Genomic DNA, 14,933 nt, shown 5'->3' on the forward strand with positions numbered 1-14,933 from the left:
TGTCCTGACCCAGGCTATACTTCATGCCTTTATTTTTTCTATATGACACCCTGATCTGTCTAGAATCTGTGAAAGTAAGACTTATATGCACCTGTATCACCTTCACAACACTTTTAAAATAACAAAATTCACAATTATGGCAAAAAAAAAAAAGTGTTTTTTTTACCCTTCAACTAACAAGCCTAGTGCAACAAACTATCGTTCTCAATGCTGAGAGCTTCTGCAATCAGAAGCAACAAAAGAAAATAGGGAAGCACTTCATTTCAATCTTATCACTTGCAAAAATTATTTTGAAATGCTGATAGCAAATCTATTCGCTTCGGTTTATGCTCCCTTCATTATCAGCCTCTCTAAATCATTTAAATTAGCTCCTAACAGGTGCATATTTTGCTGATGGGTTTAACAATTAGTTGTGCAGCTGTGTATAAAACAGCATTAAAAAGCTAAACTTTGCCGTGCCTGATCTACCGAGAAAAAAATGATCAGGTTCAGCTCATTCTTATAAAATTCACTTAACTGTCAGAGAGAGAGAGAAGGGAAGAGAGAGAGAGAGAGACGTGGATAAGTCAGATTCTAATCAGTTCAGTTAGTCAGCATCTCCATGTATGATTAATTCAGCAGGTTTAATCCTCAGCATTTTCTCTATCACCGTTGTTGTACCTGGAGGTCAAATTGATAATTAAAAAAAAGAACAGAACAGAAAAATAAAATTAATGTTTGCGCTGCAAAAAAAAATAGTGTGTGGATTCCTGGGGAATAGGGCATGGAGAAATCGCATTAACAGGGCACAGGCCTAGGACAAAGTAAAAAGACATTCCTTTCTTAATCGTTTCCCCGCAGCAAAAAGCTCCTGAGAGACAAATGTTCATGCAGCTTTGTGTCGCAGCTGTGGCTGAGATAGGACGTGATACAACAAAACTTTAACACCTTTTGACTTCACTGTAGTACAGCGGCAGGGCTGATAGATAGATCCCAAGCACATGTTCCGAATAGGTGCTTCGCATTTCTGAAGGATACAGTCTTTTTAAATTCAAATCACTTCTGCTCTTGCTTTTGCGGCACTCTGCCATCCTCCATCTTTGACCCAGTATGTGCAATCTAAGCAGGGCTGAGGGGATTTGACTTGTTTTGCATTTTCACTTGTAAATTTTCTTGTTTGCAGCACTAATTGCTGTTTGTTGATTTTTATTTTGATATTTTTTCAGATTTTTTTTTTTTTTTCATGTTCTGTGACATGAAACTCAATGAGTGATCTTGACCTCATCGGCTGCTTCTCAGTTTGTCAGCTTTGTGCAATTGACCCCTTTTCGGTTGTGGGTCAAAGCTATAACTCCCACTCTGTGAGTTGAAGCAATCCCATCAGCATGTCACTGTCCTCATTCCAGTGTTTCTCCTGTGTCCAGCTGCTTTTGATCTCTCTAACAGAAATGGATGGCATTCATACAGTGCTCAGATTAGACTCAGAGATGGGGTGCTGTGCCAGGTTGAAGAGAAAATGATATATTTGCTAGTACGTCCTCCGATCCAAGGTGACCATTTTTAACCCTGAAAGCACTGCTAACATGCAGGAAAAGGTGCCTACGTCAGATGAGACTAAATTAATTTTTTGAGCCTCCAAACATTTTGGGCAGAGCACAAATTCTATATGTTATGTTGGACACAGCATCCACACAGTGAAACATGGTGTTGGTGTTATCATGCTGTGTGGATTGCATAAGCAGAGACAAGGCTGCTGGCCAAATGTGATTAGAAGAATACAGCTAAAAGTATAATCATGAAGAAAAAACTTGTCAGCAAACAGCCTCCAGCTAGTGTCCATCTTCCATACCAGGATTTTTCAACCTGTACAATCCAGAAAGCCATCTTTGTACAGCTAAATATAGCTCAGTTAGAGCCACGAATGTCATATGACCTTTTCAGAAGAATCTAACTTATAATTTTTGATGAATATCTTCCATAGAAAATTAGTTGTCATTTGTGAAGAATCACAATTTTATTTCCAATTCCATGTTTTTAAATGAAGAAAACAAAATATTGGACAAAAAGAGGATGCATGTGACATTGGAAAATTTTGTAAAAAAAAAAAAAAAAAGGTTTCAACGTACAAGGAAAATGGATAAAACAATATGTCTGACTTTTTAGAACTATTCTGTTGTTGAAATTCAAAGCCACTTTCCCATGAAAAAAAAAAAGTAAAGCAGTTTAAAAACAGTTTGTAATTATATCTGTGTTTAAAAATATCCATGACTTCTTTGTTATTTTCAGCCCAAGTTATTAAGAGCCACTGAGGGAGGTTCAAACAGCTACTTGTGGCTCTGGAGCTGCAGGTTGTGTACCATTGTCTGAGAAGAACAGTCAGAGCTACAGAGAAATGGTTTAGACTGAAACATTGTCATGTTTTAAAATGTCAAAGCTTAAACCTGATTTAGAACATGTGGCAACTGGCAAGACTTGAAAATATGTTCAACATGCACAGCAATAAGATTGATAATTGTCTTATTTTTTCACATGAAATGATGTGAAAAAATAACAAGAGAATGATGTCAGTCTCTTGTCGTGGAAGAAACAGCCCAAAAAACTTACAGCTGCAGTTTAAACACAAAGTTGCAACTATCGCAAAGTGTTGAGATGCAGTAGCCTGTTCCGTAATCGAGTTATTTTTATAGAGGGATTTTTGCCTGGAAGGCTCTGACTGTATGCAGAAATCGATTTAAAACAAAAAAAAAACCCAATACTTTTTATTGTCACTTTAATGAGTGTCGCAACAAACGGCATCAAAGAATAACTCCACATTTTCCACCCCTTACAAAACAATGCCCCGCAGGCATTGTAAATCTGAAGTCCATTTTCATATTACATCTCAAACAGACAAAGACAAGTTTTACAAAGAATAAAAATTAATTTAAAAATAAAGCTTAAAACTGAAAAAGAAAAGAATCTACAATAGGTAAAGGATAATGAGGACAATGTGAGGCTAAGGGTGTCATTTTATGGCATTGTTTACGTTATGTAATATTTTGTTATGGATGAAAAAATATCCAGGTTTTCAATAAAGAGATACCAGAACAGGAGTAATACTGTAAGTAACACTTTGGAGTTGCTTTTGGGAGAGTGACTGCAGGATTTGTGATTAGTAGTAACATTTTTAGGCAACTGTTCATCCATGTAATATGGTGTTACTGTGGAGTAGTTTGCAAGTGAGAAAAGCATGAAGCAGTTATTCACCTTTGAGAGAATATGTTCTTTATTTTGCAAAGGTTAAGATGGCTGTTTTGCTGACTTTTGTAATTGAGATTGAGAATTTACTGGTTCCAGACTTTTCACTGGGATTCTTTGTATCGAGAAAATTTCCTCCAAAATGACTGCATGGCTGAAAGATACTTCGGATTTTCTGAGACTACAAACAACGACTTGATCCAGATATTTTCAAGTGAAATAAGATTTTTTATTTCTTTTTTTTAGTTATGTGTGTCAAAAAATCTAACAGAACCAACATGGAACCAGCACTGAATCAATTTAGCTGCAATGATGAAAAGAAACTAATCTAAGAATCTAAGAGGAAATGATCTTATTTGAGACTGAACAAGTTTGTTGTTATGTCTGAAGAGCTTTGGAAGATAAGTGATTTGTTTTATTTTTAAACCAGCCTTAATTTCACACAGAATGACTTAACTTTCCCTCAGAGATACAAAATGTTCAACATTTCCTATTTTTCTGGTGGTGACGTTTATTTAGTATCTTGTGGAATCATTAAATCCTTGGTTGAATATTTAGCTAAATTGATGAAATTCAATGAGGTGTTTTAAAGTGTGAGTATATTTGGCCTTTATCGATTTATAATATTTTCCCCTCTCTGTCTCCACTGCTACCAAGACGTCACCTGAAATGTTATGATGATGCTGATTAAAAACAAAAAGCTGGACTTTTATGCCATCATTTTTCCAGCCATTGAGACCAGTCTGTTATTTTGTATAGCTTCAGAAAGCAGCTTCAGTAATTTTCCAGTGGGGCTCTTAACACAGACTAATTAAAGTACATGAGGGTTGGTTACCTGTGACTGATTTATTCTTTAGCTGACTACTGTGAGGATTGGTAGTGATACATGTATCATTGCAGCCCTGCTTATTGGAAGTTTAAATCAGGTAGAGAAACTAAATTATGCATACGCACTGCCAGCTGAGCTTTGGTCAAGCACGTCAAGTTTATAAGAGTAACGGCATTTTTATAATTGCAGGTGTGGCGGACTTTCATCTGAAATAGTTTTTGATGGACGAGCAGTTAATTGTTGTGGCTGTGATCTACTTCTTTTGTGTCTGCACAAGTTTGTTTTTCTTGCTTGAAATTTAATGGACATTGACATGTTTTTGTTTCCCCCCCAGGTGGAACTTGGTCTCTTCAGGAAATATGCCTGTTTATCATTTCAACAGTCACTCACAGCCCCGCTGCTGTTCCGAGTTTTAATCATCGGTGTGAAAGTTTCTGATTAATAATGCTGCGCAGTTGCAATTTTACACTTGATGGTGAAGGCCTGCTCAAAGCGAAGGCGAGTCATGCTCTCCATAATAGCACCAAATTTTATGGCTGTCAATCCAATAAGGGACTAGGGTCTTGGAAGACCACCTGCATACTGTTAACAGGACAGGACATTAGGAAAAGTGACGACCATGCATTTTTTTTTTTTTACAGCTTCACTGAAAGAAGAGATTTTATGTCCACTTGAGACTCGTTTATTAACGTGGATGTCCACTAAACTAAACTGTAAAAGTTTGGTTGGCAAAAGAAATCTAATTATCCTGCTCATCCAAGGGATCAAATAGATCACACGAACTTGGTAACATTTGAAAATATCCATGCAGTATAAAGGCTATGCAAATGAGCTGTGAACCAGTGGAGCAGGCAAAAAAACACTCCTTTTCAAACATAAATATTTAAAAAATAATTATATATGTGTATATATATATTGTGCAATATATGTACATAGTATTATTTTGCAGCATGTCTGTTCTCTGTATGAGCATATGTGAGGTAAGTAGCAGAGGTGTAAAACTGAGTTTTCCGCTCTTAACACAGATTAAGGTCTCATCAGGGGGTAACTGTGATGGAGCACTTAACTGTTCTGTGCTGCCAGTTTATAAAAAGTAATGCAAAGACATTTCCTGCTCATACAGTTGCATCTGAAATTATACATCCCTCATTGCAAATTGGATTTATTGGCAAAATGTACAAAATAACTACGGCTTATAACAAATTGACCTATTTAAGTGGTGCAATTCCAACTAATGTTACGAGTGATTTTGACATGTTCTACATGTACATGAACACAAAATGGCCATTTTAGTGACTACTGCAGTGAACTGATTCATGACAAACATCTTTAGCACTTAGTAAAGTGCCCTTTTGCTTTTATGGCCTGCTGCAAATAGGATTCTTACCCAGGCAGACACCAGCTTCTGGCAGTGTTTCTGATGAATCCTGAACCAGTCCTTGTGGGCAAAGGGTTCCAGTTCATGAATAGGCTTTAGTATCCTTACTGTAGCTTCCTACTTTTTGAATCCCACCAGGGATTTTCAATACAGTTCAAGCCAGGCAACTTTGCTGGCAATTCTAGTATCTTCAAGGGCTCCTTCTGAAATCCAGCCATGGGGCACTCTCAGATATGCTGAAGATCATTTTCATGTTTGAAGGTCCGCTGATCCCCAAACTTCAGCTTCTGCAAAGGCGGCATGACATTTCCTCCCAGCAGTCGCTGATAGTTGACAGAATCCATTTCGCCCTCTACATGCTGCCGGGCGTCCGGTGCCAGAGAAAGTACAGCAGTCCCAAAGGATCACTGAGCCACCACCATGCATCAATGATGGCGAGGGGTGTCCTTTTTAGCGTATAGTTCACTTGTACTCCTCCTGACAGCAAATGCTTAAAAAACGTTCCAGTGTGGATTCACAGAAGAGAAACCCAAAATGTACAGTACAGTTTGTACAGTTGTGAGCAACTTGGAGCCGACCTGCCCCCGTGTATTTGGATAAGTTGCGTTGCACATCAGGGACTTTAAACATTTGCACATTGCAGCAGTCTTTATGTTGAAGACAATCCTGTGATATCTTTGTTGAAACATTCATCTTTTTCTGTGTGCGGAAATATTGGCAGTGGCTGTTTGAATTATTTTAGGTGCAACTATAAAGTCTTTCAAAAAAATAGAATATGTGTAGTGTCAGATTAAAAGTACATTCTGGAAACTGAGTGTAATGTTAATGTAACAGTTATGGGCTATGCAGCTAACTGCGGCTACAAAAGCAGCATCAGAAGATGGTTCTTGAAGGAGCCTGAGGTGTGAATGAAGACAATCACTGTTTTAGTTTTGGTGTTTTTTTGTATTGATGATAGGGGGGAACAAAAACAACAACAAACAATTACAAATACACAATGAGGGTCAAATTAATTCAAAATAAATAAATTCAAAAGATCAAAGTTCTTGTCCTTAGCTCGCCATCCTTTGCTCAGAAGTGGATCTGAGAATCTGATCCATCAAAAAAAAACCCGACCTAAAAGGCCAAAAAAAACCCCATTAGGCGGTTTATCAACAATAAGTATGTGCAAACACACAAATACAATAAATATCAAATTCAATAATTAAACATGTCAGGTTAACTTAACCATAATTTAGATAAACAAAAAGAATAATCATATTTCAACTAATCCATTTAAGGTTAAAGTTGAAATCAAAGTTCACTTTCAAAATATCAATCAAGAGAAAATAAATTAACTCAAAATACTCAAGCAGTGTGAGGAAAAAGAAAATATACTGCGCAATATCAATTTAAATGTAGCTACATCCTATTTTCAATCAATTTCATTACAAAAGTAATTAAATTGAAAAAGAAATCTTGCACAAAACAAACAATTACCTTTGAGCAGAGAGTGCTAGACTGCGATCAGCTGTGAATCCCGGTGACAGCCCAGGTAACAACTGCCACAGTTCTAATAAAAAAATGCTCCAATGAGCAATCGAGCAAAACTTTCATGCTGAACAATACTGCTATCAAACAAGCAAACTCACCAATAGTTCAAATCAGTTTCAGAGATTTGGGTGAATTTTCCAAGGAGAGATGATCAGCAAGACGCCAACAGCCAGTCACAATCACAGTGGAACAGGTGGTGTTTTAAACTGCGCTGAGGCGGGGCTTTAAATAAGTTGAAGAGTTTGGGGGCAAGACAGGAAGTGGGCCCGTAAAAATAAAAGTCTGACTAATTACGGGTTACATTAAACATAAACATTTGTGTTATGCCCACTTCTTTAGTCTGCAATATTCTCATTTTGAATGAATGTCATGTTTTTATTAATAACAATAATTAACAGTCACAAAAGGATTGAAAACGAGTCTGTGTGATTAATTTATGTGTTCCACCTAGTGAAAACAAACTCTGAAAGGTGGGATGTTTTTTTCAGTCATTTTATTTGTTAATGTGACTCTCCTGCCCTCCACCACTCTGTTTGTTTTGTCTGCACACATGATTATTTCCAGAATGGTTAAAGAAGATGTAAATAATATCTTATTTATTGCTTTTACCTTGAAGATGTTCTTACCTTTTCATACAGCCAAAGGTTTAGTTCTCCCGCTTCCAATTTATGTCCCTAGAAGCAGCTTTGTAATTGGCATTCAGAGTGAATCAGCTTTCTTATCTAACTCTCTCCAAGAAAGTCTGTAGCACTGCACTGTTCCTTTAGCCTTTAAGTATATAGCTGACCCTGGCTGCATCTGTAAAATGAGGCAGTGTGCATTGTGGGACTGGAAGCGGAAAATACTTTTTTGTTCAACTGTGGGGATTTCCACGAGCGGTGAGCAGCGGTTACGGAGTATATAAATATCTGACTAAAAATACTAATCTGAGAACGCTTTAATAAAATGCGAAACAGCGCTGGCGCAGTATGCCGCACAACAAACAGAAAGCAATTTTAAACACAACCTTTGAAGAATGTGATTTGTCAAGAGCAAGGGCCATATCAACTGCGGTGACGGCGCATCAGAGCAGCAAAATCACATCTGTAACCTTCCCCTCTCCCTTCTCCACCTGCTTATCTTTTCCTCTAGATCCCTCAGATCAGCTACGCGTCAACAGCCCCGGAGCTGAGCGACGACAGGCGTTACGACTTCTTCTCACGGGTGGTTCCTCCAGACTCGTTCCAGGCCCAGGCCATGGTGGACATCATCCAAGCCTTAAACTGGACCTACGTCTCCACTGTTGCCTCAGAAGGCAGCTACGGGGAGAAGGGAGTGGAGGCTTTCACCCAGCTCTCCAAGGAAGCAGGTAAGTCATGGGAGTCTTGCAATAGGCACTGCAGAAAATGAAATACTTATTCCGAAAATGTGTTTTTTTGATTAAAAAGTGCATTTGCACTTTACTGACTCAGACTGAGGTTCCTGTTGGTCGTAAAATTTGTTTTGGGTGCATGAATTATTGATCTGTTTAGCTTCTGAGTGAGTTGTAGAGTGTTACTGGAAATGTAGATGGAGAAACATCTGGCACAGAAAATCTCTGTAATGAGAATTTCCTGTACTCATTTTACACTTTTTTTCTTTTTTTTCTCTCCAAAATGAAGATACAGATGAGAAATTGAAGAGAGGAGGCAGAACAGTAAACACTGGTTGATGGGGGTGTTTAGCTTTAAATTCTTCTTTCATGCTTCAGTCGAAAACGTACATTGCCACATTTATTGGTGTCGCTGGCAAACATGTCTAGAAAACCTTAACAGAAATAAATCTTTCATTGCAGTAACATAATCTCACACTAAAAGACAGAAAAAGAAAAAACAACATTTAATTTAAGTACACTAAAAGGCTAAAACATAAGAAATGATCAGAAATCAACGTTTAAGTGTTGGTGCCCCTACAACTGAAATATTTTTTATAAAGAAAGAAGATTTTTATTTCCTAAAACATACTCTAACAGTAACTATAAGCTTTGATCAGATGAGACTTAAATTGAGGACATGCCATTAAAGAGTAGAGGCTATGTGGATAAAGAATCTCCCACTGCTAAGCATGATGCTGTTGATGTTGTTCTTCCCTCAGCCTTGGGAACCTTGCTGGAGCGCATGACATTAAAATCCCTTTTTAAATTTGAGGAGATTTGAGGAGGTAACAGCTCTGAAAACAGAATCAAGAGCTTTTTCTTTTAGAAAAAATGCATTAAACATGATCAAATTTAGGGGCTTTAAAGAAAGAAGCCTTTAAACATTTGCTTCACTTGTCTAAATGTGCAGTAGAACAATAATAGAGATTTTCTTAGAGGATCTGATGGACTCTATCAGAAATTGAAAATTGGATTTCTGCAGAACAATGACCCCAAGTAGATAACCTACTGAACCCAGTAACAGCTCATCAGACAAAAAATCAGCAACTTTTCATGGCCATCTCAGTGCCAGACTTGAACTAAAACGCAACAGCTTTTGTGCTGTGTAAAGTCATGACCGCGATCTCCACTTGTTTTCATCTGGTTCACTAAAGAGACACACTGCTGCTTTAAAACAGGCCGTGACACTTTGACAAAATATTAGAAATGTGTGTAAAAAGCTATATTGACATGTTGTAATGCATGTAAACAGGTACTGAGGTTTATCAAGAAATCAAGTGTTTATCATCTCCTAAAAGAGAAAAAAAAAATAGGCTCATGGAGTCACTTGATGCAGACGGTTTTGTTTATGTTTTTAATCTGTTTAATTTCATTGTTAACTTCCTGTGTAAACCCTTCATTGGGTAACATCTCGAGGCGCTGCTCTAAAGCTTACAGTCGTCCCCAGATCCGCCTGCTAAGTAAAGCAGTTCCCAGATCAGAGTGTGTGAAGTTGTTTGGGGACATCAAATGTGCACCGTTAATTTTTAATTGTTTCATTTTATTTTATTTTTTTAAAACAGACTTTTTTAAAGCAGACTTAATACTCAACTTAACCTCACATTAGACAGTTTTCAATGTCTTATTCAGTAGTTCAACAATATAAAGTAATGAATTTATGGTAACACTTTACTTGAAGGGGTGTCATAAGACTGACATGACACTGTCATAAACATGAGATAACACCTGTTATGAACATGAAGGAGTCTCTATAAATGTTTATGACAGTTGTCATGAAGTGTCATACGGTAAATGACACTTTTCATGCAAAGTTGCTCTAAAAGTTGCATTGAAAGTCCATTAAAAATGTCAACTTTGCATTAAATTATCATAATTTACAAAATCATGCAAAGTTTTACACTTTTAATGGACTTTTAATGCAACTTTTAGAGCAACTTTGCATTAAAGTGTCATTATTTACCGAATGACACTTCATGACAACAGTCATAAACATTCATAAAGACTTATTTATGTTCATAACAGGTGTTATGTCATGTTTATGACAGTATCATGTCAGTCTTATGCACACCCCTTCAAATAAAGTGTTACCAAATTTATTACTGATTTGCAGTGACTTGCAGTGAACATGTGCATGAAAACAGAATCAAGAGCTTTTTCTTTTAGAAAAATGCATTGAACATGATCAAATTTAGGGGCTTTGAAGAAAGAAGCCTTTAAACATTTGCTTCACTTGTCTAAATGTGCAGTAGAACAATAATAGAGATTTTCTAAGAGGAAATTATCCTATTTGAGACTGAACAAGTTTGTTGTTATGTCTGAAGAGCTTTGGAAGATAAGTGATTTGTATTCAGACATTCACATGTTTTTGTTCGGAAAGCAGCCTGACAACTGTGCACACGCTCGACTCACCTGTTTTTTCCAGACCGGTGTTGCCGGCGGCATGTAGTTGTGTCAGTCAACAGTTACTGCTATCGGCTGAATGTACTCTGCTCATGCAGTTCGATGGGTCATCTGGCTTCATCAAATCATATGGTTCAGAGGTCTTCAGACCGGAGTCTGCAGAGACTCTTCAACAGTGGCTGCTGCAGTTTGTGTGCAACATGAAGCCAAAGATTCCTCATTACAAAGTATTGGATGATTAGCCAAACATGTCTGGCGATGCTTTCTCTCACCTACACGTCTGTGGATCCCAGTCTAATTCTTGAACATTTGCTAGGAACAAGCTCTGTGTCTGTCTCTCTCTCTCTCTCTCTTTTTTTTATTTTATTTTTTTTAGTAGACTAACATGGACAACCCTCAAAAATATGGAAAGCTAATGATATCTCACAGGCCCCGATCAGAGGTCCAGCACGCATGAATATTTGATCTATGTGCATTCATGTCCAGTGTGATCACTCACTAAAACTTTTAAGAAGCTGTTTGCGGCTGTCTAATTTGCATCGACGGAGGGAGAGGGCATATAGGAGGAAGGCAGAAATGAAGAAGGCAGTGTTGTAGCAAATTAGAAAAAGTCCTGATTGAAGGCTAGTTTTGTCTCAGTTCCTCTCGCGTCCTGAAATAAACGCAGCTTCCAACAGCTGAGCTTCTCAGACGCATTGCTGCTGAAGTTTCATTCTTTCTTATGCAAAGACCCGTAAACAGAGTGAGATAATTATGATTCCCAAACAACAACACAAGAGGTATGGCATTGTGACTATTGTTGTTTTGCACTCCTCCTGCTAGCTCCCGTCGCCACATTTTGTATTCATACACAAATGAGAATTAGATGCTTTAAAGGAACATTTTCTGTACCCTAGGATTTATCTTTAATAAACACGTTAATTATATAATAGGACAGCGGTCACAGGATTCACCCAGTGGCAGGAGATCTGCATTTGAAATGACTGAAATGGACTGAAGTGAATAAAAAAAAAGAAAAGCCATCTTTGTTATTATGGAAAGACAGCTCATTCATTTCAACATTTCTGTTGTAAATAAATGTAGAAAGTAGAGCAGCACTGTTTGGTTGACACTACAGCATCCCTGCAAGCTCATCCGTAAGGCCTTGAGACATTTCTGCGCGGCTGCCCCGTTCTCTTGCGTCCAAATGTCAGATGCATTAGTAGGATTCTCGCTTCACCACTTCAAGGAGAACCATCTCGTGTACTAATGCAATATGGGTGCCCATTACCCCAAGCTGAGACTAGAGTGATGGTCAGCCTGTATTGATCTTTTCCATCCCCCCACCCCCCTCCTTTTTATTTTATTTTTGCTCCACTGTCTCTCCTCACATTGTGCACCTTCCATCTGGCTCCAGGTGAATCTGGCAGAGATAAATCTTGTTTGTACTTTTCTGTGTCTGTCTGGATTCAGGCCAGAGCGATGGAGTTCAGTTTTTCCCATCAGGTAAAAAAATAGAAAATAGCCTGCGTTTGAGGAAAACCTCCCACAAAGCATCACTGTGGAATTGATTGCAGAACCTTGCCAACACTAAGCCTTTCTCAGATCTGTCCTTAACAATGACGAGAGAGGGATCTGCCTGAAAACATATTAGGCTCATGTGCAGCAGTGGAGGGGAGAGGTATGACGCATCTGGAAAATAGACCGCGGAGGTATGACGCATCTGGAAAATAGACCGCGATCCTTCTGCTGGGCCCTTCCGACATTGACGTGTCCCAGGCCATCAGTGGGAAAGGCAAGCGGAATATGAAAGGGCACCGAGATGTAGAACGTGAAAATAGGCTGCATGTCAGCCCAATTTGATGTGCTCCCAAGTGTTCAGGCAGGCAGACCGGAGGGATTAAGTCTGCCGTTTGACTGTCGAGGTGATAAATATAATTGCAGCATTATGGACACCCTGGAGGTTCTGGTTTGGAGGGTACTGGTGAGTAGGCGGGAAAGCTGGATAGCCGAAACCATCAACTGTTCCTAATTTAAAGGGATTTGTATATTACCAAGCGGAATGGGAGTGCCGGGTCTCTCATCCCGCGGTGCATTTTTAGATCCGAGGGCACTGAAGATGAATAATTGAAGAAGTTAATGCGGTGCATGACCTGTGGCAATCAGATAAGCTGAGAACTTCCAGGAGTCCAATGAAATTAGCAATGATCATTATTGAAACTCTCTTTGACATATTAATCTAATGCAGAGCAAAGGTCACAGGTTCATACTGCGCTTTGTTTTGTTAGCTTTTGTATTACCACGAGTAAGTGAAAAATGAGCAGCTTTTACTGTCACAAGCTAGCATCACATCCATCTGCTGCAGGGAGAAATTCAACATTTAGAGTAATTGTATATAAATGCGTAAATAACCTCACTTTCTGCTCTCGCTTTCTTGGCCAACTTTAAATGACAGTTAAAACATACTGTCAATCAAAATATTTATTACAAGGAATAAGTATGTGAGTTGATGGTAAACTTAGTTTGAGAAGAGGAACTAATAGTTTAGGTCTAAATCAGGACAAGAATACGACCTCCACTGTTTAATTAATGAATTAGTTTATTCAACAGAGGTGCAGTGAATATTGTTTTACGTGTATAACACAAAGCAGATGTTCCCTTGCAAGGCTTTTGAGAACACGGAAGACGAAGTTTAGATAAAACACAGTGTATACAAACATCACAGTAGCTAAAAATCAAAATTAAATTGCGTTATTATGCATAACCATGTTTTGCATAAATCCTCACAAATCAGTTGGAAGAGGCAACCGATGAGTGAACTTTTACATTACAATAAGCACATGGTCTGAATTTTAAGGTTGATTTAGGAGAAGTGGAAGAATTGATATTTCAAGTCAACATCGTTATTACTTGGCAGGGCTGTGTTGCAATGTTTTCAATTAAAATATATGAAAGTTTACAGAATGAAGAACATAATTTATTATTAACAAATATCTACTCACTACTGATTAACTACAAAAATAAATGATGTAAAATAACACTAGAACTAAATTCACTCTCCCCTAATTTTGGATAGAAAATGAACTTTGAAGAAACTCAACAGATTAAATACCTAGAAAACTTTACGAGTTTTTTGGATTTATTGAGGTGGAAATTTGGAAAAAGAGTTATTTTCAGTCTTAACGACAATATTTGGACATTTATTGTATCATCGTTATTGTAAAAACATATTTCTAAGATTTCTGATTCCTTGTGACAATGACAAATTTGTCATGTTTGAAATGTTCAAACGTTGACTAAATTGTTTTTTCTTATAATTTATTCACTGTTTGTTCCAAGAGACCATCAATAAATATCTAAATTCAAAAGTATGGTTAAATACAGTTACTGTGTGTATTTTAGGGAAAGAAAATTTACTTATTTATAAAACCGGTGCCCTGATGAAGCCAAATTCAAAATGGGAATTTTTTTCCAGAGCAGTATTTGGGTTTGTGGGCCAACAATTGCTGTGCCACGCTGTCACAGCCATACAGTGACCCAGAAAAAGAAAGAAAAGAAGTGACAAATAGTTGTTTATCATTATCATAATAGCACCACAAGCTATCAGAATGAAAATCTAAGTCTGCACCGCCCACCTCTGTGCTTGTGCACTTCACAAGCACCATGAGCTTCAACAGAACATAACAGTTTTCCTTACCTAGTATGATGGGGGTTTGGGGGATGGCTCATGCAGTTTGCTGGGTCTTGGCCCCTGTCCACCCACGTTCCACATTGTGCCCTGGGCCCGTGTTTGCTCCGTTGGTGCGGTTTCTCTCCACATTGATGGACTCTAGGGGGCTGTTTGTGTGCGTGGTGGAAGTAACTCTCTCCTCTGTGACCACCTCCACATTTTGACTTTAGAAAACTTCTCACTTCACTTGTGTGGATATGTTTCTACAGAAACATGCAGACACAATATAAATGCACCTTTACGCAATGTACACACAGCAAAGCATAACATAGGTTGGGGTTTTCTATTACAATTGCTGCTTTCATAGCTGTAAGATCAAATCTGTACAGGTATTAGGGGTGTAGTGGTACATGCACTCCCACCCAATATTATCATTTTTTTATGGAAAGAAAGTGCAGAATTTTATGTTCTGCAAATCAATTTATAGTGGCAACAAAACAAAGCAGAGTATAACAGAGTTTTCTGTTAAAGTAAA

At 38.0% G+C, this 14,933-nt stretch overlaps 1 protein-coding gene across 2 annotated transcripts in view; it reads left to right on the forward strand.

Annotated features, from left to right (window-relative positions):
* The window catches only part of LOC103467507 (metabotropic glutamate receptor 7-like), a 166,336-nt gene that overhangs the window by 94,835 nt on the left and 56,568 nt on the right, over positions 1 to 14,933 (forward strand). For both annotated transcript variants that reach the window (XM_008413945.3, XM_008413941.3), the window contains one exon: positions 8,088 to 8,304. In XM_008413945.3, the coding sequence (XP_008412167.1) occupies positions 8,088 to 8,304 (217 nt within the window). The remainder of the gene's footprint in view (positions 1 to 8,087; positions 8,305 to 14,933) is intronic.

This window comes from Poecilia reticulata, chromosome 7, assembly GCF_904066995.2.
Source record: "Poecilia reticulata chromosome 7, P_reticulata-male-v2, whole genome shotgun sequence".
Taxonomy (NCBI): Eukaryota; Metazoa; Chordata; class Actinopteri; order Cyprinodontiformes; family Poeciliidae; genus Poecilia; species Poecilia reticulata.